General features: G+C 44.0%; 1 protein-coding gene across 1 annotated transcript in view; it reads right to left on the bottom strand.

The window, feature by feature from the left end:
* The window catches only part of LOC138297073 (kinesin-like protein KIF28), a 783,037-nt gene that overhangs the window by 457,429 nt on the left and 298,140 nt on the right, over positions 1-27,468 (bottom strand). Inside the window, exons 5-8 of the mRNA XM_069236578.1 lie at positions 27,135-27,359; positions 25,857-26,011; positions 8,006-8,117; positions 2,892-2,959 (exon numbers count right to left, since the gene is read on the bottom strand). Of these exons, the coding sequence (XP_069092679.1) occupies positions 2,892-2,959; positions 8,006-8,117; positions 25,857-26,011; positions 27,135-27,359 (560 nt within the window). The remainder of the gene's footprint in view (positions 1-2,891; positions 2,960-8,005; positions 8,118-25,856; positions 26,012-27,134; positions 27,360-27,468) is intronic.

Below are 27,468 nucleotides of genomic sequence, written 5' to 3'. Positions count from 1 at the left end.
ACACAAGCAGATATGTCCAGTGACAAGTAGGTCTCTGTTCAACCAAATAAAGGTAATTCATGGTGCCTCATGGGGTACTCCATATGGGAGCATTGCATGCCTTTATACAACACTGAGCATGTGATTCATTTTAGATTATTGACATACACTTGTGTAAGTAAACACTTTTAACTTTGGAAATTGGCGTCACCTTTCCCACACAGTGGTGTAAGAGCGTTGTGATAGATGACGGGACACGCATGCCTCTGTTGATATTGGTACACACTCTGAGGTTAGACTTACTGCTCTGCTATTGTTTATTGTTGATTTTTATAGAGACGATATTGCCCCTGTTCAGTCCTGATGAGGCCCTGATTGTGGAGGCCGAAACGCGTCGACACATTTTTTGCAAGATTGTGGGCTTGCAAATTAATGGACTATAACTAAGAAATTTGATATGCACTACACGATACCTTTTGAAATAAATATATGGGTATTAGACAGCTGTGTGCAGCAAAAGACACATTTTTTGCAAGATTGTGGGCTTGCAAATTAATGGACTATAACTAAGAAATTTGATATGCACTACACGATACCTTTTGAAATAAATATATAGGTATTAGACAGCTGTGTGCAGCAAAGACCCACTACCATTGCGTTTTCTGTGGATTACAATGTGAAATTTATGTTAGTGACCACGTTGTAAAGTAAATATGTGGGGCATAACCCTTTTTCTCTAAGATTTAGGTTTTTGGTATAATTGTTGTAATGTTTTGTTTATATTTTTGTTATGTATTCATTTAATTTTTGTGATAGAATGTGACACCGAATAACTACTGCTGACCTTTTTTATAATAATTGAAATAAACAAGGGAAAGAAATTGACCCAAGTGACCAGAATTGAACACTGTTCTCTTAAAGTAATAAGGTTATTTATCCCTTCCTGCCGCCTTTTTTGTTTATAATTATGTGACTCGTAGAGTCAGCAGCGACTATTCCGTTATGGTGGAGGAGCTTCTCCACCCGCTGTGAGCAGAGGGAAAATCGAAAAATAAAATGATAATAAAGCCATTTTATCATCATTTTATTTTTCGTAGGGCACTAGAGCCCACTGACAATAGGGCAGGGCGGGGCCATAATGGCAGCAGGGGGAGGTGGAGTTGTGCGCACAGTAAATGTGCATGTCGGTTTAGCCCGCTAGCCAAGCCTAGCCAAACCGACATGTGCATTTAGATCTCTCCACCCAGCTATGCTGCAACAGTCAGGTGGCAAAGAGGCACAGGCTCCCAGGCCCTGAGTGAGCACTAAACCAGCCTGCTCAGGCCAATCACAGCACTGCTTTCGTGTTGATAAACAGTATTGCTAGCATGACAGCCATATCTTGATTGGCGGCTGGGAGCATGCCCAGTGTGCACCAGCCTATGCAGAATCAGGACCGGAGCAGAATACTGACTGCGGCTGGCAGGTAAGTACATTATTTTCTTATTTATCCCACCATCTCCCCACCCTCCCACTTATCATCAATAACAGACATCACTGCATAGAGTACAGTGGTTTAGAGTGGAGTTGTGCAGAGTAGCCTGGTGTGGTCTACGCTGGAGTGGTGTAGAGTGCAGTGGCAAAAAGTGCAGTGGTGTAGAGTGAAGTGTGAATTGGCATAGAGCAGAGTGGTACAGGGTAGACTAGAGAGGTGTAGTGTGAAGTGCTATAGAGTGCAGTGGCGTAGAGTGGAGTGATGCAGAGTGCAGTGATGCAGAGTAAAGTGGAGTGGTGCAGAGTAGGGTTCAGTGGTGTGGAGTGGTGCAGAGTAGAGTGGAGTGGCATGGAGTTGAATATCCATGGTGTGGAAACACACTGCCAATACAGACAACACAAAATGTCCATTACATTTGCAGAGGCATACAATTTTACTAATACAACTATAGAATGCACAGGTGAAAATGTGTTGCAATTGAATCATCTAGTGTAATTATGTGTTTTGATGATATTAAAGTATTTGTTTCCAACACACTTCAGAAATAACCAAAAATGTGCTTCATTTGTATTCCTAATTGTGATACATTTTGAAATACTTACACAGTTCAATTAAATGTTGTTGTGTGCTAGACAAAATCTCTTACCTACTCCCAGTATCCAGCAAGATTGTCACATGAATCCTCTCACTTTGAAGTAAGAGAAAGAAAAGAAAACAAGCACCCTTGGAAGAAAGCGCCTGACAATTGACCTCGATCTTTGAATGAACAGCAAATGTGTCGAGATAAGAACAAGACTTACAGGCCTGTTTACAGAAAGGGAGCACTCAGAAGGATAGTGTAAATAAGGTTTGGGCAAGGGAAGGTACGATCTCAAGCTGGACAGCCTAAAGCAAATAAAGGCTGCAAATGGAAAGCAAAAACAATGTGTTACAAACTACAAAGCCACTGGAAAGCAATGGGCAGAATGTATATCTAGGTCAACTTTCTGAATGCTCCAAGCTTTCTTTAACAGATCAGACAGCTGCTCTGTGATCTAAAAAGGCTTCACTGCACCAACAAGCGATGTGTCAAAATAGGAGTCTCTTTCATTGCTAAGAAGCCAAAGTATTTCAATATATATACCTGAAAGCAAATGCATGTAAACACTATAATGGCAATGAAGTACAGATCTCTGCACTTCTCAGCACTATAAATTAACTTTCTGGTAAATGTTAAAGCAGGGTACACAACAAATGTCTTTTACATTTATGAATTAGTGCTATGTTGTAACTCTCTAGGAAACTGTGATTATGTACCAATGTATTTAGAATATTCAGGACTGTTGGGTCTGAAGGAGTTGTGCATTTTATAAATTGTTCATTTATTCATTCACATTTTGATGGCACATATGTCATGTGCATTACATGCACATTTGGGAAATAAGTATTAAAAATGTACCTCTCTGCATAGCGTAGAGTTGACAGAGTCTCCTCATAACAGATATCTGCTGGACTTACAGCTGCAATCTGGGAATAAAAAAATGGTAAGATTTACTAAACATTATTCAGGTTAGTGTCCTGCCTTCCAGAAACTCCACACCGTAGAGTGTGGTTATTGAGATCTTTAACTTGCCAAGATCACTTGTTTTGCACTTTGGTAGTTATCCAGGATATATTTCATATAACAACATATCTGGTGAAAACAGAATGCGTCCGAATCCGGTCACGTGTGTGATTTGTTTCAACAGTATTTATTGTCGACTAGGGCCTAAGGCAAGAACTACTGCTACTCATATTCATGCAATCCTTTTATTTTTCCACTACAGGATTCTTACTGTATGATCACCTGAGGACTTATGCTGTTTATATTTAGTAACTTCCATTCAGCAATTTTAAAACATATTGATGATGATGTTGTATTGTGATTTTGATTTGCTCTTCCATTTCATTTCAATGATACTGCTATGGGCACCGTATTTGTTCACCATTAAGGCTCTCAGCCTCATGTTTACACTTTTTTGACGCAAAACTGCGCAAACGCAGTTTTGTGTCAAAAAGCTTAGCGGTGGCATGCGCCATTTTTTAGCGCCACCTGGGTGTCAATTTATTAATTTTTTTATAAAGAACTTTATTGTTTTTTTGCGAAAACAGGAGAATACATGGTGCAAAAGAGGTCATCTCCCACTCCCCCAAGCAAGCTACTATGCAATGTTGATCAACAAGGTGGACAGCACGAACACAATCTGCAGACACCACATAATATACCATCTGTCACAAAGCTGCTAGCTGTCCTGCCTATGCTGGCAAATGGCTCATTCCAGACAACATGTGCACTGGTTGCTGGCGTGTCACAGCCGTCTTTCTCAGTCTTCATGCCAAAGGTATTAGACGCAATCATCTGTCTGACACCCCACCACATCTGCTTCCCCATCACCCAGCAAATGCAGCAGGAGATAAAACAGTGCTTTTACCAATTTGCTGGCTTTCCGCATATGCTGTGTGCAATTAACTGCACCCATGTCCGACTTGTCCCACCTGCAGCAACAGAACATTTGTACAGGAACCGCAAACATACGCATTCTATAAACATGTAGCCCATAGTGGACCACCGTGACTATTTACAAACATTTTAGCCAAGTATCCTGGTAGCATCCATGACACCTACATATTCAGGAACAGCAGGATCAACAAACACTTCCAGGATGGCCAATACAGTAATGGCCTACTTGTGGGTAAGTCAACAAACCTAGCAATATACACACAACACACCAACCCTGTAGGACACGCAAGACATACGCCACTCCAAGAAACACATGGCCAGGGTAACACAGATGTGCAGGTAACAACACATATGCACCATTCTGCAGCATAGCACAATCAGTGCATAGCACAAACACATACACCCACATGTACGTAACACACCCACAACTTGACAGGCACACCACATGAAGGACAGGTGCACATATGTACCCTTTGCTAACAGAAGATGTCCTCTAACCACTACAAGTGCCCCCAGGTTGGCTACTACGTACACTTCACACACACATTACACCAAACAAAGAATAGCACAGCAATGTCAATGGCATACACCAATTAACGGCCATCCCATACCATGTGTCAGATTTGTGAGAAGTGGCACCACACCTACTGTAGTGCCACCTCACAAGGACCACTTACTGACCCACAACACCTTCATGTCTGTACCGTAAACAATAAATGGCCCACCATGGGGCAGAGTCATTGTTAGACAGTGCAGATCATGGATGCCATAGTGGGACCCTGTAGGAGTTTTTAGGACATCACTGACCTTACATGCACTGTGCTAAGGGACACATTTGCTAAGTAGCTGAGCCCCATCCCCTAGCCTGTACTGTGCATGTGTTTACAGTATAAATGCTGATTTATGTATTAGAAGATAGGAGAGACACTGGTGGTAATGTTGATCATCCTGAAACAATGGGATACACACCCTTGGACAGCTGATGGCTGGCACAAACACCAGCTGCCACTCAAGATCACTAAGGGACATATGTAAGAGCCCCCAGTGCCATTGTCATGGCCTGCACTGTATGTACAAGTTGACAGATGACCACTCTTTTGTGACTTGGAGCCACATTGTAAATCGGTCCCCTTCCCACTCAGCACTTAGCGTGGAAGGGGTTTGAAATGTCTGTTGCCGTAGGTGTGTCACCACAAGTTACATAGCATGATGACGCTGACGCAGATGTAAGTGCCACCTAAAACCTGAGGCAGTGCCAACATCAAACACCACCCCAAGGGTGCCATTTGCAGATTGCAATAAGGAAATAGACTGTGAATTGACCTCATATGAATGTGCCACTTATGCATGCTGCATACTGCTGCACACACAGAAAGAGCCAATTGCCCATGAAAACAGTATATGTATATAAAAGTGTCCCTTCCTGCACAGATATATCTACCTCCACAGGGCAGCTAGCCAAGCACCCTGGTGCAAGGTTGGCAGTGTTGGTGCACGGCTGCATGTTAGACGCTGGCGCAGGGGACAACAAAGGGTTGCCTAGAAACATATTACACATGGTGCATTCCTGCATAGTGAAAATGATGCAGCACAAAACTGCCAATGTTGGAGCTGGGTTGTGCACTGTCACTTACTCATTAAAATTGGCCTAATTGTTGCATTTCATCTGTAATGCCACATGTCAAAATGGCTGGGATGTCCAGGCTTTGTAGGGCTACCATGTTGTCACCACGTATGACCCCATTGTGTTGCGAGGAGTGTCATGTCCCTCATGTGATAATACACTGCTACAAAGCTACACTACACAACACATGGTACATACATACTGAGCATCAGTTAGGAATCCAAAATATATGACCCTGGTCCTTGAGCCAATACCCAAGATTGTCATGTCTAACAACACGGTGCTAGTAAAACTTAGCACAAGGCCAGGAACTCACACCATACTACAAACACAGATGAGTCACAACCAACTTCTACATAAAAAACCTGTTGCAAGCTTTGACCACAACTTACCTTAGCGGAGGAGCCGCCCTTGGCAGGTTTATCAACCCTGTGTGCTATTTTATAGTGGTGATTCAAACCTGTGACAACAAAGTGTGCATGGAGCTCTCCAGCAAATGCATTAACCATTTGAAATTCCTGGATACTGGTACATCTGCAGCAAGAGCCTTAACCACCTATTATAGTTGAAACTGCAGTCTGTTTCCGACCAATTAAGTATGCCAGAACACCTTTGCTATCACATTGTTCCATGCTGCGTAATTTGGGACCAGAGTTTGGAAAAATATTTAATGGACAGGCTGACTTTCGTTCACCAATCATGGCGCCACCCCTTATGAATCCACCGCTCATGGCTCTACCCCCACCATTCAGTTGCCACTACAGTCTATGGGTTGAGTTCACTCAGTAATATTTTCCCATTTCCTGAACTGACTACCATAAACGTACTCATATTGTCTTGTCCCTCTTTCCAAAAGCCCTTGGAAGATCTTGTAATTTAGTACTAGCTGGTATATCAACCAATCAACCAGAGGTTTAGCTATAAAAAAAAACACAGAATCATCCTGAAAGCTAGTACCAAGCTTGTCATCAGAGGAGGGCCACTTTCACAGAAGGCCTCGTGTAGATCTCCACCTGTCACTATCCCGGCTCGGCCCCAGGCCTCGGATTATCTGCGACGTGGCCTGACCCAGTGTTCTGAGCTTGCAGTCGCTCCACCTGCGGTACGAACATTCAGGGGGACCTTAACAAATATTGTACGGGTCCCCTATCATTTTCTGTTACACCACTACACTCAAACTGTTTCAGGCTCCTGGCCCTATTAAATCCTGGGAGTACCATTAAACGTGCAATACTAACACCATTTACTTCCAGAGCTTAGAAGCGGCAGCTAGGGGAAGCAGGGCACTACCCCAGGGTTATATGGGTAATGCCGCCTTCGGGCTGGCAGGGGACCCGAAGATAAGCTAACTCTGTTTTGGGGTGCAGTCAAGTAGGGGTAGTTCCAGCGTGCAGGGACGTGAGCGGGTTTATCCTTTCTCTCTGTGCACCAGGTGGCCAGGTCCAATGCTCCCTCACCCCCTTTAATAAGCGCCCTAAAGCATCCTCTCTCAGCCCGCTCCTAAGCAGTGCCCAAGTCTCCTCTACTGTTTTCACTCACTCGTTGTCCCTTAGGTAGTATGTGCCTTTAGCTCTATGCATTAATACTGTCTGTTATACTTAAAGATTTTCAAATTGTCCCATTGGGCACCCCGAAGCATTTACCACCCTTCAGACGAGACGTGAATCACTAGCTTGGTTGTTAATTTTAAACAAACGATCCCAGGAGGTTTATTTACCATTCTAAATACTGTAGATAAAAAATCCCAAATATTTTAAAACATGATCACTGTAATTTAGCCGTGTTGGCAGCTGCTGTAAGGGCATCTGATAAGGCCAACAGATTCTGAATGGCATTTCCTTCCAATCCGGAGGCAGGGTTTGGAATCCCAGCTTTTGCACCTAACCAAAAATAGTGAAAGTCACAATTTCTCGCTAACTCATACTGTAAATGAGTAATATTTCAAATTGTCCCTCTGCGTTACGAAATAAAAGGACATCCTGCTGCGATAAAAATTTTCTCTGCGAAGTGATCCAGTATTCCTTAGAGACACAATTTCGATCACATTCCTAAAATAAATGTAAAAGTAAGCCAAATACACATATGTTAAGTGTATTATTTGAGATGCTCCACAGTCCCTAGTGTAAGCGAGAGTCACATTTAGCTAACACGTATACAGAAAAGGCGGACTAAATGGCGGGTGTGAGTAATAAGGTTAAGTGCAATCTAAACGTTCAATTTATGTTTGCAGCTTACTTAGACCCGTCAAGATGTATGCGATTGTGCCAGTAAACCTTTGTGAAGAAAACTGCCAGTTCACATTTGAGTTAACTATATTCAGCACTCTAATAATTCGGTCATTCGATGTAATGTATTTGTTTTAAGGACATAGAAATGCGCATAAGTTGCAATAGGTCTTTCCCCAAGTCAAGCATTCGGTACCAGATTTAAAGTGAAAAAAGAGCTTTACCATAATAGTCCTGCTGTTTCCACCCAGAGCGGACTGTAGGAGTTTTGTCAGGACAGAGTCCCTGTACGGAATATGAAGTACTTTCTTTCCCATTGCTGCCTCGGCCAGTGCACTGCAAGTAACACACAGCAGACACAGAGGGTTTAGGGAACGTTTCTGTTCGAATGAAAGATTCATATGAAGCCCTGTATATCCAAATAATAACACCAATAACAATTGTTAACTCCAAGAGCATCTTAACAAATCTTCTAGAAGAACTCATTATGTGCGACACATGAGACAGTCCACTGAGGTAGGTCGGACAAAGTGCTCGTGTACGTCCTCAATGAACCACCAAAGGCTCTATGGACCTGAAGCATTTTGTAATCCCCCAGTGATTACAAAATTAATATCCAAAGAAGGGTTGCAGATAATATCACTTTACGTCCATCATGTCAGTTACACGCAGTCTCAAAAGTGCCGTCTGAAAACTGGGTGGTTTATGAATGCCTGGGTACTCACTTATACATCCTCCAAGAACCACGTGGATGTGGACAGCGCTTATGGTACTCCATACCACTTACTCTACGTATAGAAAGTAACTTTATATGCAACACTTTTCAAATTACAACCAGTAAATAACAAACTGTCCTTGTGAAAGCTCACAGGCCCAAGAGCATGGAGCAAAACACATGTTGGCTATCATATGTAGCAGTTATAACCCAAGCTGATAATTAAATGAGGAATACTTTTTTCACATACATTTTTCTAAACATGAAATAAAATACCCATGACCAAAACAAAGTACTTGGATTTGCCATGACATTGAAACGTAACCAAATATACAGATGATGAATACAATCATGAATCACTGGCCAGGGAAAATAAAGTTTTACAAATCAGTTCGAGTGCAGTATCCATAAACTTAGATATTCTAAACAATATTGTGACAGGAAATCTTCTGATTCTTAGAGGAAGTGAGAATCCTGCCTGAGTGATATCCCTACAGTATGAGGTTGTCAGATGATTCAGCGTCATCAAGGACTCCGTGTCCTTCTTTTGAGTTTTCTTTTTCATAAACCAGTGAAATCTGGTCGTCCAACTGATTTCAGTGCTAAAGATTTTATTTTTTTAAACAGATTTTATTTTTTTAAACAGATTTGATTGATTTTTCAATTCAACAACAACTACCCCACTGGGGTACCCAATGGCTGTATACATTCAGCCTAGGTTCATGAACAGATCTGTTCAATGCCAGATTTGTCGCTACTTTCGCTGTCGTTATACAATCTCAAAGCATGGGAATCATGGCAGAGGAAGCATATAACACCCTCTTGCTCATCCTTCTTAGTACATCTTAGTCTCATTGTATATGCGCTTGAGGGAAACATGGGTGTGTGTATTGCTCTGGTCAACAGACTAGGATTTAACAATATGCAGCGCCCTTCAGCTCTAACCCACCCCGTGCCCTCGCCACCCACCTGTGCCCTGCCCTGTGCCATGATTTCTGGCTGCGCCTAAGTTTGTGTTGCATCAGGGTGCCTCTCGGTGCGCTCCTATTTATATTTCTTGTATATGTTCTGGCCTCTGCTCTGCTAATGTTCTACTTTGAAGGGAGTGTCGCTACACAATGTGGTTGGTGTTGTATGTAGTCTATTCTTTTTGGGAAGGCTCTACTTCTTCCTGCAATGCTGTGACAATCTGCTCCCAAGCATTCATAAGGTCGGGGGAACCCCCTCCCTGAGTAACCTCCCTTTTCAGCACTAAACTTTCATATTCTGCACATTGCCTTAACTCCTTCTTCCAGCTTTGGATACTGAAGCCGCTGAACTCTTCCAGTTTTTTGTCAGTTCTCATTTGGCCAAAATGTATGCTAAATCCTGGAGTTTGCTAGTTGCCCTGGCTTGGGAGTGTGAGGGAACCAGTGCAACAGGCAGTGGGCTGGTGTGCACTCAGCTTCTTGCTCGATGATTTCCACTATGTATGTAGTCACTGTGTTCCAGTAAGTGGTCAAGTGGGGGCAGGACTACACCATGTGTATAAATTCCACGGCCTCTTCACCACATCTGGGGCATTTTGCATCCATCACCTGTAGGTGCTCCCAGAGTCTTTTCGGGGTAAGATGTGCCCTGTGTATGATGTAATAATGTATTGGTTAAAACCTGGTGTTTCTAGAGACCTTTGGTGCTCTGTCTATTATCTGGTCCCAGGCCTCCTCTGGTATGAGGGTCCCAAGGGCTGTCTCCTATTTATGTCGTAGGTCGTCTAGGGGGCGCATTACTCCTGGGCGAATCACTCTATATAGACCAGAGATGGCTTTTTGTGTGCCATCGGAGGTCATTACGTAAGTGCTGGGCCCATGAGGACATGGGTCGCTATTTCTTAAGCACCAGTGAGCACTAATAGTGCGTGTCAGCGCTCGATGCAGCAAGAAGTGGCTCCATGACAGATCATGGGCCTGTCGAAAATCTTCGAATGGTAATAGGTTACTCTCGCGATAAAGGTCTCCCATCTGTAAGGCCCCCACCTCCTCCCAAGTCGTCAGCCCCCTTCAGTCGCCTGCTGGAGGTAGCCATTGGAGCCATGTCATCGGTATCTCAGGTGTGTAGGGTGTAGTCGTGCCCGTCCTATAAAGGCATCTTCTCCAGCACCAGCAGAGAACCCGAGTCTCTGGAGCGAGTGCTCGTTCCGATCAAGTAAGAGTAAGGAATAGGCCCGCCAGTATCAAAACAGGGGGGGGGCGTTGTGTTCCCATCTGTTGTTCCAGTCCTGCCCTCTGCTATCCACTGGGTTAGCCACTGCAGCTGGGGTGCTAGGTAGTAGGGCTCAAAATCCAGAACCGCTAAGCCCCCCTCTGCTCTAGGTCGCTTGAAAGTAGTTAGGGCCACTGTGCGTCTCCCATCTCCCCATATGAACGCCGTGGGTAAGGAGTCGATTTCCCGGAATAACGTGACCGGAATCCAGACTGGCAATACTGCAAAATAATATAAGATCCTTGGTAGCACTACCATCTTAATAAGCGCTATTCGTCCAGCCACAGAGATCGGGAGTGATCCCCAGGAACCCACGCTGGTTTTCAATGCCCTTATGGCTCCCCCGATATTACTCTCCAGGATGTCAGCCCTAGTGGGATAAATTCTAACTCCTAGATACGACATGCAATGGGGTTCTCACGCCACATTCTCTAGCCCTTCAGGTGGCCTGCGATTCTCCCACAGCGGGTACAAGTATGATTTCTGCCAGTTTACCTGTAGGCCCGTTAAGCGGTCGAACAGTGCTAGGAGAGCGCAAGCTCCTCTGAGGTCCAAGACGGTGTCTTGTAAAAATAGGAGGAGGTCATCTGCGTAAAGCGCTATTTTGTGATGCCAGTCGCCCTGTGTCAGTCCCTGATACCAATTGGTGGTTCTAGCCTGGGCAGCCAAGGGTTCCATAGCCATGGCAAAAAATAATGGAGATAGTGGGCAACCCTGTCTGGTGCCCCTTTCCACTGAGTATTGCTCAGTTATCATGACACCGGTTCTAACCCTTGCTTTCGGCTCTGTGTATAAAAGTTTCGTCCATTTGATAAAGCCCTCTCCTAGGCCCATGCGCGCAAGGACTACATATAGGTAGTCCCATTCTAAGCTGTCAAATGCTTTTTCTATGTCTACTGCCAGTATGGTTGCCGTGTCTACATGTGGGGCAACAGTATCTAGAATGTAAATGACTCCACGGATATTCTGGGCAGTATTCCTGGTGGGGATGAAGCCCGTCTGGTCTCTCTGGATCAATCGGGTCATGTATGGGAGCGATCTGGTCGCTAGTATTTGGCTTAGGATCTTATAATGTGAGTTCAGCATAGATAGGGGCCTATATGCTCTGCTATCATCAGGCGGTTTACCCGGTTTTAATAATGGAATTATCAGGGCTTCCTTAGTGGAATTTGGGAGGTGTTCAGTTTTGCGTGCCTGGTTATATAATTGCACTAGTTTAGGGATCAGCTCCTACACATATGTGGCGTAAAATTCTATTGGCAGTCCATCTGTGCCTGGGGTTATTCCCCTCGCCAGGCATCTCTGATTTCTGAGGCCTCTATTTCACTCCCCAACGCATTACTCTCCTCCTCACTGAGACCTCTGTGCGGTAGATATCTTAAGAATGCCTGTATGTCATCCCCCGCAACGTGTGGTATACTGGTATAGAGTACTGGGTAGTATTCAAAGAAGTGACAATTAATTTCATCCTGTCGGTACAGTCTATTCTCTAGAAGGGTCTTGATCTATAATATGGGGGTCCCTCATTTCGCAGAGTTGGCCATCCATGCCAGAAGTGCTCCCCCTTTATCCCTCTCTGCATGTGCCTCTCTGTGTGTGCTGCAACTCTCCCTCTGGCCTCGTTCACTTCATTTCTCAGCTCAGGGCTTAATTTTTCTTTTATTTGCAACTCATTCTCAGCCGTCTTTATCTCTCTAAGCAGTGTCTTCCTAATCCCCATTGATGTAGCAACGCACCGATCCCTGAGCACTACCTTGAATGTTTCCCATATTATCTGGGTAGAGGGGGTCGTTGGCTCATTATCTTCAACATAATGTTTAATGTGTTTCCTTATTTGATTCCGGCATGCAGGGTCTTCAGAGGAGTCAGGTTTTAAGCGCCAGGTAGGTATATTTGTGTTCATGTTTTCCCATGTTAGAGAAAGTAAAACAGGGTTGTGGTCCAAAATTGTTCTTCCCAGATATTCCACTTCTCTAATCTGGGTCTGTACTACAGGCGTGCATAGGACGGTATCCAGTCGTACATGTAAATCGTGTACTGCTGAGTAGAAGGAGTATTCCCTGGTGCTTGGGTTAAGGTGTCTCCAGGAATCTAGTAAGTGCCATTTTGCCTGCCAGTCCTGAATTTTTTTAGCTAGTGGGTTGACTAGGGAGACCCTCAGTGGTGGGTGGGATCTATCTAACTCAGGGATGCGTATATATTTATAAGCGCTATATCTCGTCCCCTAAGTCGGACAGTGACAACCACAAAGCTCCCACCGGGGGTCTATTAGCGGGCTAATCATTTGGAAGGGTACTCCCGCTCGTATCCAGATTAGGGTACCCCGCGCATAGGCTAAATACATTGTGCAATATGCCTGGCCCCTCCATCTTCTCTGTAGCGCCATTCCCTCTGCTGCTGTCACATGTGTTTCTTGCTACATTGCTATGTGTGCCCCTCTCCTCTGTATATAGGAGTGTACCTTATAACATTTAGCCATGGTATGCATGCCCCTTATATTCCAGGAGATCACTTTGTAATATCTCAGATCACCCAGGTTGAGTCAGAAGATCTAAAGTGTCTCTGCGCGTCCACACCCCATGGACACGCACCTTAACATCTTTTGCTTCCGTAGCTATTAGTCGGGCATGGCAGCAGGTGGGCCACTTAGTAACTATTAACTTTAACTTTCCCAACTCCTTTCCCCCAGGACAGGTGTCGAAACAGCCCCCCATCCAAACTTTTACCAACTGAAACCAGTTCTTTAAAGGTGGGTGAGAGGTCTTCTCTAGCTACTTGGAGCCGTCTGCTCTGTGGTCTCCCTGTCATTGTTCCAGATGCCTCAGCCAAGCATCTCTTGGCAGGTCCCGGATCCTGTGCGGCAGATGGGCCCCATGCGAGCTCAGCAAATCTTGGCCGTGTTGTCAGATTATATCATCGGACGTACCTGAAGTCACCACCAGCATTTCCATGCTTAGTGCCGTCGAGCACTGAGATTCTCCTTCGGAGTCTGATCTCACATTACTCTTGTTATCTCCTGGGAACGCGGGCTAGAGTCCCCCCACTTAATGATGCTACGGCAGCTGTAGCTCGCTGTCTTTCCTCCTTGGCTTCTTCCGTGGTGGGCATCGCCCCCCCATACCGCAAACCTCTGCGCCGTTGTTGTCTGCTCCTGGGTCTGGATCCGCGGGTCGCCCCTTATTCCGTGGGGCCTTCCTGCACATCTATCCACTCCCTTGCTTCTGGCGGCGTACGGAAGAACTTCACCCCTCGTCCCTCCGCGACTTTCAGCATAGAGGGGAAAAGCAAGGCATACGGAATGTTCAGTAATCCCAAATGTTTCTTGATGTCTATGAAAGTTGCTCTCTGTTTTTGCACTTCTCGAGAGATGTCAGGGAAAATGTGGACGGTGCTGTTCTCCACTCTCAATTCCCCTCCTTTTTGAGACTGAGCCAGGATGTGGTCTCGGTCCTTACAATGTAGCAGTCAGGCTACCACCGGTCGCGGCGCCGTCGTCGGCACCCTATGTGCCCTTTCGAAGGCAAAGAACCGCAAAAGACCCTCAGGTGCCACCTCTTCTCTTATCCAGGTCTCAAGGTATTCTGTTAAGTCTTTGTGTTCAGGTTTCTCGGGTAGGCCTACAATACGAATGTTATTCCTTCTTGACCTATTTTCAGCGTCCTCGGCGCGGGCCATTAATGTCTCTACGTGTTTCTCAAGGGTAGTCACCCGATCTCCTACCCGGGTCACCGCCGGCGTGAGCTCTTCCATGTTTCGTTCCACTGTCGCAACTTGTTCTGCCAGGTGTCTTTGATCCTCTCTCAAGAGGCACAGATCCGTAGTAAGTGCGTCGATTTTAGATTCCAGGATTTCCCTGGAGGACGTAATGGCCTGTAATATATCTCCTAGTGAGGGCCCTTTCGCTCGGGCATCGGGAAGTGTCGTCTGCTCCACTTTTGTAGGAGAGGGGGCGCTACTGTCTTGTTGTATTTCGGGGGCTCCTGTTGTGTTCTTTTTCTTGTTGGGTTTGCCCATTGTGTAATGTTTCTCTAGCGCTCCGCCACAGTTCTGTTTTCTCATATGGCAAGGTCCACTAAGCTAGAGTTGTTCCCCTCTATTCAGTCTCCGGCACACAACGCCCGCAAGCCAAGAAGGGCCGATATCCAGCATGCAAATCCCCGCACCCTCATCTCACTCAGGCACAGAGGGAGTGGGGTCACCCATAACCTCACCTCTGCCCACTGCCGTCTCACGCTGTCAATCAGCGCACAGTCTCATCCGCTGCTGGGGCCAGGGAGGAATCACTCCTCACCGTGCTCGTTCTGTTGGCTCCAGATGGTCGAGGTCTACCGTCGAGGCCCGGCCCGGCCGGTTCGGCCCTTGGGCCTTCTGAACTTTCTGTGCATTCCTCCAATAAAGGGTGCCTGCCTCTGCCAAGAGGTGGTGGGGCCACCAGCGGACTCTCTCCGGGTCCGGCATGGCCCCTGGCTGCTGAGTTGCCCCCTCTTCCATCGTCCTCGCTCCTCCTCAGGTTGCCCTCAGTTGTCGGTCAGCCTCAGTGTCTGGAGGCCGCCCTCGCTCCGCTTGCGGTTGGGCTCATCCCGTCTGCCATTTTAAAGTCAGGCAACCGCTGCCATTTCAGATTGCCTCCGGGGCCCGCCGGCAGGCAAAATTGTATTTCCCTGTGCTCACCTCCCTACTGTGTCTTGGGGGGGCAAGTTGGAGTGCAGGGAGTGAAGCTGTCAGGTCAGGATACAAGCAGATGGGGGATCCCGGGCCGGAGCTCCGTCCATAGGCTGCTCACTCCATGAGCTCCAGGCCAAGCCCCCCGATTTCAGTGCTAAAGATCAAGACTACACCCAGCAGAATGCACAAAGGTGAGCATCTCCTTCAGTGATCAGAGCATTTTCTGTTACCACCAAGTTTTTAATGCACTTGATAACAAATCTAACAAGGCTGTGGTTCAACCCTGCTGTGTGTTCAGTAGCCACATACTCATCACTTTCCTCTGGCACAAAGATAAGATGTATGCATGCCCTGTCAAATGTGTAATCAAACACTTTGGGCATTTGGCATAAATCTTCTGCAAGACTCGTTAGTGTTTTGTAACTTGACATTGAGATTAATGTATCTTTAAAAGAATCAAATGAGCTGCATTATTTGACATTGCACCTCCTAGACCAGCAAGTTAATCAACAAAATCTTCTGATTTCTATGGATGGACATTTAGTGGAGAAACCTGCTGTGTACAACCAAAGCTTTGGGTAAGATGTTATTAAATTCATTAAGATGGATGAGTGAGAGATTATTGTTAAAAACAATATCCACCCTTCATATTTTAACATCAAAATGTTTAATTTTATGTTTTTGGGACATAACAATTACCAAATCAGGAACCAAACATTCTATTAACCAGGTTTCACTTAAAGGAAGGCTAATAAACATCTTGGTTTTATTTATTTTGATAAAAAGCTTGTCCACAATTCGTAAAATCTAGGGAATGCCAGGCAACCATCTTGGTATCTTTGCAACATACTTGCAAATCTATTGGACGTTTGCCTCCATTCAGTAAAGTTTTTATCTCTCCCTGTGCTGAATATTGAAAATCATCTCATAAAGGATCCATAGAACAGTTTTGTAAAGGGTGATAGAATCTTCTTTAAAAAATATGGCCACAGGCTTCCAGAATACATAAGTACTCACCTAATGTTGGAGTATTTTACATGATTTCTTGGGAGCTTTGGGTAACTTTGGACATGAATATCAATTCACATAACTACCTTCGTAGTGGAAAAGACATCACGCCTTTTGATCCCTTGATTACATGTTGTGCACATTTCCCATCCTTAGCCTGCAAAAGAATACTTTTTGCTGCTTGAAGGCTATGGGAAGGGTAAGGAATTGCAACTACTGAAACAAAACTGTGGGGTTAAAGACTTGTTTCCTAATACAACCTTTGAGATCACAGAGATCGGGGTAACAGAGGGGATGGTAGAGATAGCAAGGGGCAAGTCACAACAGTTGTCCCTATTTGGTGTCGAAGAGTTTGATGTCCTTATAATATGGCAAATTAGGTGCTTTGTATTCCCCTTTAGATTGGATATTAAACATAGTCCATCAAATCCTCTCAAAATTACAAATAAGAGTCTGATCTAATAGGTAGCACTCATCAATCTTGATTAGATAATTATAAATAACAGAAAGTCTTCTCAACTACATTTATTTATTTTGATTTGAGTTTATTTACATATCGTTAATGTCACAGATGGAGGCTTTTCTAAGCGCTGAGAGAGTCAAATGGATAAAAGGAAGGGATGTGGGCTCATAGAGAGGTAACCAGATGAATGTTTGAGTAAGGTCAGTAATCTAAAGTCCAAATTAACTACAGAGCATGTGATTCTTCAATGTTCCTCTTATTGCAATGCTATCAGGTTCTAGGCAGAGGTGGAGTAGCAGGGAATTCGAAAGGCAGGAACCTTCTAAATATACGGATCCATCCACAAGTTAGTTGTAGCTTTATGGATCAAAGAAAAAGTCCTAAACCTGAAACATTGTATGGTTAGGAGCCAATGTTAATGTTTCTTGTCTCTAGGGTGTCTGTTCAGTGTTTGGGGAGGGATCCTAGTATAGGTTCCTTTGTGTTCTGTAAGTCCAAGGACATGATGACTGTGAGAAATAGTGCTCTAGTTTGGGACAGCAATAGGTGGGGAGCATCCCTGGCAAGAGTACCATTGCGGTGAAAAGCGAACATAGCAACCACATTGACTGGTGGCAAAAAAGACATTCTGTTGTGAAAGATTACTCCTAGTTTGAGTACTTGACACTTAGAAATAGGCACATCTGAAAGGTAGAGAGCTCATATTCACAAACCACAAATACCAGCACTGTCCCACATTTTAAAGAGTATCTAGGAGTTCTTGTTGTGTATGTGGTAACAAGTCTTGTATCTGATGAGGATGTGTTTAATTGTCACCCTACAGACCCTAAAGATCAGGAGTAAGACCAGAACCCAGAAGCACTCATTTCAATCCATTAGTGGTCGAGGAAATGAAAGGACCCTGTTTAGCTTAGTACAGCTGGTATGAAAGAAGGCAAGCAATTTTAGCGGATCCGTAGCATTTACCATTGTGTACATTCCGGTAACTTAGCAGGATACTGTGTATACCTGTATCAAAGGTTGCGAATAGAGGAAGCTGGGTCAAGGCGCTTGGGAGCCATGATTTTGGCCACAAGCAATTCATCTATAAGAGTAGATTTTGTACTGAGGCGGAAGCAGAAGCCAGCATAGCCCCTCAATAAACCATCCTGTACAAGACTTTTTAAAGTGTTTTTTAATCTCACACCTTCCAACACACAACTGTGCTGTTCCCACCTGTTGTCAGAAAAGGCCCCCTGGCCAATGCAGTTCGTATACACTTATCAATTAGTCATTAACAGTTAATCCTAACTCCACAACAAGTGTTTTTAGCTTACAGTGTCTTAAATTGTATTGCATTGTATTGTAGTGTTTACAGAGCGCTTACTACTCCTATGTGGGTTACCTATACTCATTCTTGTATTATCATGTTCTGTCAAGAAAAAAGACCAATACACAGAATTATCGCATAGCCAATATTACATACAAGTAAATATCTGCAATACATTACTCTGTGACGTTCTCACAAAATGTACTTTAACATGTACCTTGGTTATCAGATGTCCTTGGGTTAATTCACGTCTTGCAAAACAGAATATAAAATCACTTTTTTTCTGAGCTTCCTCTGTTAACTATTTCTTGATTATACTTGTCTCTACCTTCGGTTCTTTAAGAAAAATAACAAAACACCCTTTCCTTGGGTTGAGTTTTGTCACTCAAACGGTAATTGTTTTTTTTTAGTTTGCCAAACTCTGTACTTGGTAAAACAAATTACAATATTTGTCTTTTCTCTCTTACATTTACTTTTTACATAGTTCCTGTGCCTGGATGCTTGGGTCTTGGTGGCAAAAACAAAGGGGTAAAAATAATCGAGGATTGCCTGAAGCCTCATTGTCTTGTTCTGAATTATGCCAAATGTCATTTGGAATGACCTATCTCTCTCAGATCAGGGCAGAGAGGTTGAAACAGACTTTATGAAATTTTCTCAAAAAAAAAAAGCATCAGCAAGAATAAGGGCCTGATTTAGATCTTAATGGTAACAGTCCTTTTGTTGGTTTTCCATCGGAAAACCCGTCCGCCGCCTTGGCAATTTGCCCGCCCTAATTAGATGTTGACGATAGACCGCCAGAGTACTGCCGACTCTGCAAGGAATTGGCTGGCAGTGGGACTCCAGCCACTGTTCCTGCCAAACCATTCACGATGTGCCTTCCTGCCAAGCGAACTGTGGCGGTGTTACCTCCATATCTGAGTTGGTGAATTGGAAGTGTAATGAAGGAAAAGTTGATTTTTTTTTCCCATTTCCACTACCGTTTTTGACTGGACACGACTAGACAAGACTAGCCATTGCTTCTACCACTGCCCCATGAGGACACACAACCCCGTTGTCGCAGGACTAGAAGGCAAGCATTCCGCATTACTTTTGTAGATTGGTTGCTCTCTTCACATTAGCTCAAGACTACTGCAGACATGACCATGTCACAGTAATACTTTAAAAAAACTTGTGACATGCATATGTTTGTAAGACATCTATGTCAGACATTAATGGGTACATACATGCCTGTATAGGTCACAAATCAATGATTTACACCAAAATAAAAAAAAATGTAAGTATTCATTACCAAATGAATACTTGCACCAAAATAAAAATAACATCACAGTTTTAAACTATATACGTGTGCACTTTGCAATGGAACTTGTAAGTGTCATATTGTGTTTTTAGTTGTGTATGTGAGTTAGTACGCGTATGTGTGTTTGTGTGTGTGTGTGTGTGTGTGTGTATGAGTGAGTGAATTGGCAGGTTGAGGTATAGGGAGCTGGAGTGGGTGAAGTGGTTGTGTCTGTGTGCCACTTGCATGTGGGTCTGATGTTTGTTGTGGATGGTTGGGTGTTGTGCTGCTGTGTGCAACATTCAGGTGAGTCCTGTAGTGTTGTGGTTGTTGTTGTGATGTGTGTAGTTGTGCTTTTGTGTGAGTTTGTTTGTATAGATGAGTGTGTCCTTGTGTTGGTAGTTGCGATTGTGTTGTATGTGGGGGTTGTATCAATAATGTGTGCATGTAGTGTTTTGGGATGTATGGCAGTATGTGTTTTCTGTATGTGCGTGTTGTGGTGGAGTGGCAATGGATCATGGTGTGTATGTAGTGTGTTGTGTAATGTAGGTGGACATAAATGGCTAATTTCCTTGGGGTGAATGTTACTTGGCTTTTTGCCCTGGCCACTGCCATTATACAATGTACACTGGCTACCGTGATGGTCTCCCTCCGTCAGCAATCCGCTGCCAGAACAATGCCTGCAGGACTGTAATATTAAACAGGGTCGGTGGGAGCCCGCCAGCCTGACAGCTAGGAAGAACACTCTGTCGTGGCAGTACACCCAACTACACTAAATACGGCGGTCAGATCTCCATTGACTTGACGGAGTACTCGGGTCTGCCATCACAGAGGGATGAAGGTAATACCATCAGGATCTAAATTAGGCCCTAAGTCTGGAAGTACAAAGACACATGGCCTTTGATATATTTTTAGTTCTTTGTGCAAGCCTGCAGACAAGATCCTTAGGGCCAGATGTATTATGCATTTTTGCAAGTGCAAATGGCCCAATCGGGCCGTTTGCGATTGCAAAAATGCTTTTTGGCATGTATGAATCCCAATTTGCGATTCAGTAACATGTTACCGAATAGCAAATTGGAATTGTGACTACATACCAATTCGGTATTAGGAAGGGGCTTGTCAAGGGCGTCCTTTCCTAATACTGAATCGCAGAGGTATGTAGGAATGTTTTGTGACAAAAATGCGGTTGCAAAACATTCGTATTTTACCACCAGTTTCAAGTAGGTGGTAACCCATTCGCAAAAGGGAAGGGGATCCTTAAGGGACCCCTTCCCCTTTGTGAAGGCCCTTAGTATCTTAGTATCTCACCCCTAAAGTTTTACCTGATCTTGAAGATAGACAGAAGCTACTAGTATAACCATAATTGTTGTGACGACCCTGAGGCAGATTTGATCACAAATGGCAACACCTAGAACATATAATGGATGCCAAAAGTGCAAAACTGTAGAAATTTCTAATTCTCCGGTGCAACTGAGTCACATCCATGAGATCTATTATCACCATGAAATACCCCTCAGTGTTCATAGGTATTATTTTCTGGATTGTCTCCATCTTAAAGTGTATGTTCTTTATCTATTAGTTTACATTCTTTAAGTCTGTGGGCAGACCGAAGCCCCCCTTTAATTTCAGGCCTGTAAAAAATCTTGGGCAGGCCCCTTTTCCTTTTTGAGGATCGTGAAAGTCCTGCACAGTATTCTTGCTGATCAATAATTGGATAGATATTTTCAGTGACTCCAACGTCACTTTCAAGAAATTATTTTGTGTATTAATTGTCCCAGTGTCCAGAGGAATTTAGGTAAATTCTATTTTGTAGCCTTTCTCTATTATCCGAAGGACATATGAGTCTGAAGTGGAATGTTTCCAGCCTTCCAGGAAGTGAACAATCCCTCCTCCAACATGCCAGTCTATGCCATTTCTGGCTGGACCTCTAAGATTTCACCACTGGAGATCTGCTCTTGTTGTTAGCTTCTTTTCAGGTCGAGCGGGCAAGCGCTTTCTGACGTGATGCTATTTATCTGTGGGCTTTTAACCACGCCCATCACTTTCACTTGTTCGTGGGCTTCCCTTTCGGAAATCCTTTGATATCATTGTTAAATGCTTTATGTTTGTCCTGCCTTAGGGCAGTTTTGTTACCGACCCAGCAGTTTTGTTGCAGACTGACCCTGTTACATGAATAATTGCACGATTGCTGATATACTTCAGCATGGGCAAACTACTTTTTTCCTTTGTCTCTCGCCTTCATGCCACATGGCAGCCATGGCGCAAACAGCGCCAAAAGCGTAAACCCCATCAATGGTATTGGAGCACTGGTCACATTGTTCACACTGTTACTTAATCAGTCATTTCTTTTGGCTCTCCACTTCAAGCTCCATAGCTTTCCCAAAACACTTGTAGTTGATAAATGCTTTACTAAAAAACACAGGAATCTGCAACGCGCTCTCTCGGCACAGTTGTGGAGCCCATACACCAATATTCACTGCACTCAGGAAAATGTACCCCATAATGCTTTGCAAGCATTCTTTTTCAAAACATTTTTGCCCAGAACTCAGCCTTTGGTGATCCTAGGACAATGGGACCACCACCAAAACATTCAGCAAAGCACACTCTTCACTCTTTCTGTTTGGGTCATCTATGGGTCCCCACACTAGGTTAGTGGGGACCCCAAAATAATATCCACTCCCACCATTCAATGTTTTTTTTTTTTTTTTTTTTTTAGCTCTCTTATGGCTGGAACTTTTGTTTTATAGCTGGGAGTAGTTTGTGTTATAAGGGCCTTAGTACTGCGGTAGGCCTGAAAATGTGGTGCACACTATTCCTTTTGGGGGCTATATATATGGTTGCACTGCATTACTACTGCCATTCTGTTTTCATGTGGTTATGCCCTCTAGGGGCTAACTATATGGTTACATGACTCTTACAAATGCTATTTTTATTGTGGTGTCCTCTAGGGGCTGTTCTGAGCATTACGGTAAACATACTACAATAATCACTGCACTAGGTCATTCCATAATGCTTTGCAGGGCATTTTCTTACAACACATTTTTGCTCATAAGTCAGCCTATGGTGGTCCTAGGACAATGGGACCACCATCAAAATGTTCACCACAACATACTCTTTCTGTTTAGATAATTTCGGGTCTAGATTAGTGGGGACCCCAAAATATTAACCCCTCCCACCATTCAGTGACTTTTTAACTTCTCTCATGCTTGGAACTTTTGTTTTACAGCTGAGTTTAGTTTGTGTTTTAAGGTTCTTGTTTGTAATATCATTGCAGTAGGCCTGCTAGCCCTGAAAATGTGTAATGCACTATGCCTTCTAGGAGCTAAATATATGGTTACACTGCATTACTTTAGGTCATTTTCTTTTCATGCGGTTATGCCCTTTAGGGGCTAACTATATGGTTATGTGACCATGTTTCTTACAAATGTTATTTCATTGTGATGGCCTCTAGGGGATGTTCTGAGCATTACAGTCTAATGCCAAAAGTTATTTCTGATAAAGGTTTTTATTGGGTGTATATGACAACTGTGTATGTTTTATTAAAGTTTTATTAAACTCTCCTTATTGCAATCATGGCCATGATTCAGGCCAACTTAACATCCTTATTATACTATGACTGTTTGAACACTCTTGATATGTTTGGGTGACCCTTCCAGTTTACTTCTCTTGTTACTCCTCCATGGCTGTCTTGTGTCAGTTTTTTTGGGAATCATCACTTGATGAAAAAGGGGTCTCTATGTCTAGACTTCTTATAATGTTTTCCCATTCGACCAGCTCTCCAGAATAGAGGAATCAAATTTGACAAGACAAAGAGATGCTTTGAGAAGATCTCCTCATGGATATTCAGGATGGGTGAAGAGCCTGCTAACCTCAAGAGCAGCAGTGCTATTTGTATTTGCTCCAACGGTGCCTAAGGCTGAAAGAGCTCCTCGAAACATTGAAACTCAGCTGACAGCCAGAAAGGAAATCTTACTTTTTTGCTAGGGTGACTTTGGTTAGGGGAGGAGCCCTGTTTAAAGGTAGTATACCAGATGTTTTAGGCACTGTGACTCACCATCAACAAGAACGAAGAGGGGAGGCAGGAGCTTAATCCTAAGATGCTGCTTTACAGCCTCCACCGCTATTCCTGCCAGGGCAAAAGCAGCAGGAGCTAGTGCCCTCTCTGGGTTCTCCAGCCCTGTGCATAACCACAAATGGCATCTCTGAACCAGCTGAACTGTTTGCTAGTATGGCTGACAAAGTAGTAGGAGAACAGCATACTTTGCAGGATATAAACTGTGCCTTTTAACCAACAAGTAAAGAGGATGGGCCTTTTACAGCCTGTGAACAGTGCTCAGTTTGACTTTGGTGATGGCCTGCTGCACTCTGAGAAATGTAGTCTCATTATCATTTCCCAAACTAATTCTGAGTGCCATAACCTTATAATGAAACGTGGCCCTTGACCTCGTTCTTCTATCTGATAATGGAACTCCTCAGTGACTAGCAATATTCTTATAATGTATAGCAGGGGGTATATTATCCCATATATATTAAAAGGGACTCTGCAACCCATGTTTAAAACCCATTTCATTATAATTGGTGACGTGTGATGTATCAAATCGTCTATCATAACGAAATGACATAACCGCTCAACGATAATAGCTTATTATAGTTAAGTTCTGAAGTCACAATGCCTGCTGCCAGAGCCAGCACCCAAGAGGAAAGACAGGTCAGGCCACAGAGATGAATTAAAGCAGGTACTTAAAGAACGAAAATTAAATGTGGCTTTTCTTTCTTCTGCTCTATTTGTATAGCTATACAGTGACAAGCAGAAAGATATTTATTGCAACGTGTTTTTTTGTATTCCTTAGGTAATTATAGAAACATTTGAATCTTTCTGCATGTTTCTGTAGATTCAGAGAGATTGTGCCTTTTTATAGAAAATACTTGTATTAAGCTGATTCTAATATCTTTTTGCAATAAATATCTAACAGCATTTTAATGTGATTAATTTTGTAATACAGATTCTATTTTTATTCTTCATGTTCACAATGTTCGCATATTCATATGAAAGAGTTATGCACCAAGGATTTAAGGGGGTGATTCTGACCCCGGCGGTCTTAGACCGCCGGGGCCAGGGTCGGCGGGAGCACCGCCGACAGGCCGGCGGTGCCCCGCAGGGCATTCTGACCGCGGCGGTAAAGCCGCGGTCAGACCGGCAACACTGGCGGTCTCCCGCCAGTGTGCCGCTGCCCGTATGAATCCTCCAAGGCGGCGCAGCTAGCTGCGCCGCCGAGGGTATTCCGACCCCCCCTACCGCCATCCAGTTCCCGGCGGTCCGCCCGCCGGGAACCGGATGGCGGTAGGGTGGGTCGCGGGGCCCCTGGGGGCCCCTGCAGTGCCCATGCCACTGGCATGGGCACTGCAGGGGCCCCCGTAAGAGGGCCCCTACAAGTATTTCACTGTCTGCTTGGCAGACAGTGAAATACGCGACGGGTGCAACAGCACCCGTCGCACCTTCCCACTCCGCCGGCTCGATTACGAGCCGGCTTCATCGTGGGAAGGACGGTTTCCCCTGGGCTGGCGGGCGGCCTTTTGGAGGCCGCCCGCCAGCCCAGGGGAAACCTCAAAATACCCACCGTGGTCTTCCGACCGCGGTACGGTATTTTGGCGGCTCCCGCCGGGCGCGCGGTGACCGCGCCCGGCGGGAGTCAGAATGACCCCCTAAGTGTTTTGTGGGAAAAGATTGTGTGACCATTTATTACAAGGAATAAAGTACCTATGGCATACATTAGAAGGATATTGCATATCACTTTGGAGTTTCATAACCATATAAAGGAACTTGGCCTTCGACTCCATTCCCCTATATGGTCATGGAAGCACTCGGTGAACTGAAAGTTCCTTATAATGTATAACAGAAGTACTTTATCCCACATATTACACGTCTAGGAATGACACAAGTCGCCTGTGAAAAGGACATTTAGGGATGCACTTTAATATAGGGATTGCAGGCTTTCAAGTATTATAAACTTCATATCCATAACTAATATGGGGAACAATGTTAATCCCCTATGCTGCTCAGAAGAAATGCACTGGGAGTTGCATTAACCCCTCTCCTCTGCCTAACCTTTCTGGTCGAGTGATAATGGGTGATTGAGAGAAAAACAGTTGGAATACTATCACAGTTCTGGTGTTAGAGGAACTGTATCCTAGAGGAAAATACAGAGGATGGGTTCAGTGGTGGAACCAAAACAAACAACAGTGGTTGGGATCAGTATTGCTTTAATTTCTCGAGGAAACAGCACTGCATTTCCTATTTAAGTACATTGTACAAGTGATAAACTTTGTAATGTAAAGACAGTAACACAGAAAGACCATTACATAAAAATGTGGATAACTTATATTTAGTCATTCTGTACCTTATGACATTTCCCAAAGTGGTTAAACTGAGATTGACACAAGTTCCTTCCCTTAGACGGTCTCCTTCTGATCCAGAAGATTTCTGTCTTTCACTTCCTGCCAAGTCCACTAAATTTATGATGGATTGCTTGGTGATATCTTCTTCCAGAAAGAGCTGTATAAGGTTTTGAAAAGATGCAAATTATATTGTTGCTGATTAAGTGCTGCATGCTTTAATGACAACATCATCAGAATGCTTATGTCTTCCTGCATGGGTAAGCCTGATGAAGAAGTGTTTTATATATGTTAATTGACAAGCCTTGCAACTGCTGCTTTAGGTGACTGTTTGAAGAAGTGAAAACCCCTATTAAAGGAACAGTTCGAAATCAGGGTGAAAATGCAAGTTGTTCAGGTTGGGTAATTGAGAATAATCCATGATTAGGCATAAATCTCTTCCCTCTGTGAGTCCCTGGGAGCATATGGGAATCCAAATTGTAGAAAAATGTAAAGAGACAAACCTGCGACCACACACCACGATTTAGATAACACCCACACAAGTCCTTTGAACCTACTGTCATAAGATGCACAGTAGATTCAAAAACAATGTTTGGAGCCTACCTGCACTAAGCACAGATGTGGGTTCTCAGGTTTTGCTGCCTGCTTTGTTGTTATTTAGGCTTTCCTTTCATACAGTGCTCCACATTATATGTCTGAACTGCCCAGCAGCCTGCAAATGTTTCCTTCTACCCTTTAGAATTCTGAAAAACCTTCTACTGGGCTTTGTGTTTTGTAATGGCAGCTGGAATCACAATGAACCTTGAACAGTAATATGCTATGCTGTGCATCTGTAGGAAATAGCTTGATGAGAGGAATCCAGAGGGTCACTGACACCTCCTGAAGAAATGTCTCCAATTTTCAGAGAAGCCTCTCACCAAAAGAATCCAAAATAAACCCTATTCCTGGACCACCAGCACATGTTAGCAATTCCTCTGCTGTGGAAATCAATAAAGGGGAAGGTGGAGTTAGGAATAATAATCTATTCTTCTCTATCTGTACTTACCATTCGATATTTTGTCCCTCGATATTCTGTTCTGTTCACGATATTCGTATACGATGATATTCTGGGGGTCGATATAAAGCAATAATATCCACAGATACTCCACATCAATGCAAAATAAAATAACTTACTACCACAGTTAAACAGGCATCCAAAGGCATGGAACTGATAGGTTCAAATGTTGCCCCTCCTATACAGCTTATGCTATGAATACTTCAGTGTTGTGTTGCACTTAAGTTACCTGCTTGAATTGGATGGTGATGACCATGTGGGATCGACTGCTCGATGCATTCATGCTGGTTGAAGCTGTGGTTCTTATTTTAGCTCCTTGCTCCATAAGCCTCTCAATCTGTGAATAGCTTTCACAAGGCACCAGCTTCAAGCCATCCACATAAAACCCTTGCTGCTGGTCTTCCCGCACCTTCAGACCACCAGCCTTCTTAGTCTTAGATAGGAGATCTGTTACCTAGGGAGAAACGGGGACTCCATATAGGTCAGCTATTCTTACTACAGCATAAAGTTGTGCTAATGCAGTGTTAACTTTAATTGCTTTATTCAGTGAATTAAAAAAATGC

The sequence above is a fragment of the Pleurodeles waltl genome, chromosome 5 (assembly GCF_031143425.1).
Source record: "Pleurodeles waltl isolate 20211129_DDA chromosome 5, aPleWal1.hap1.20221129, whole genome shotgun sequence".
NCBI classification, from domain to species: Eukaryota; Metazoa; Chordata; class Amphibia; order Caudata; family Salamandridae; genus Pleurodeles; species Pleurodeles waltl.
This window is presented reverse-complemented; position numbering and strand designations above follow the sequence as displayed.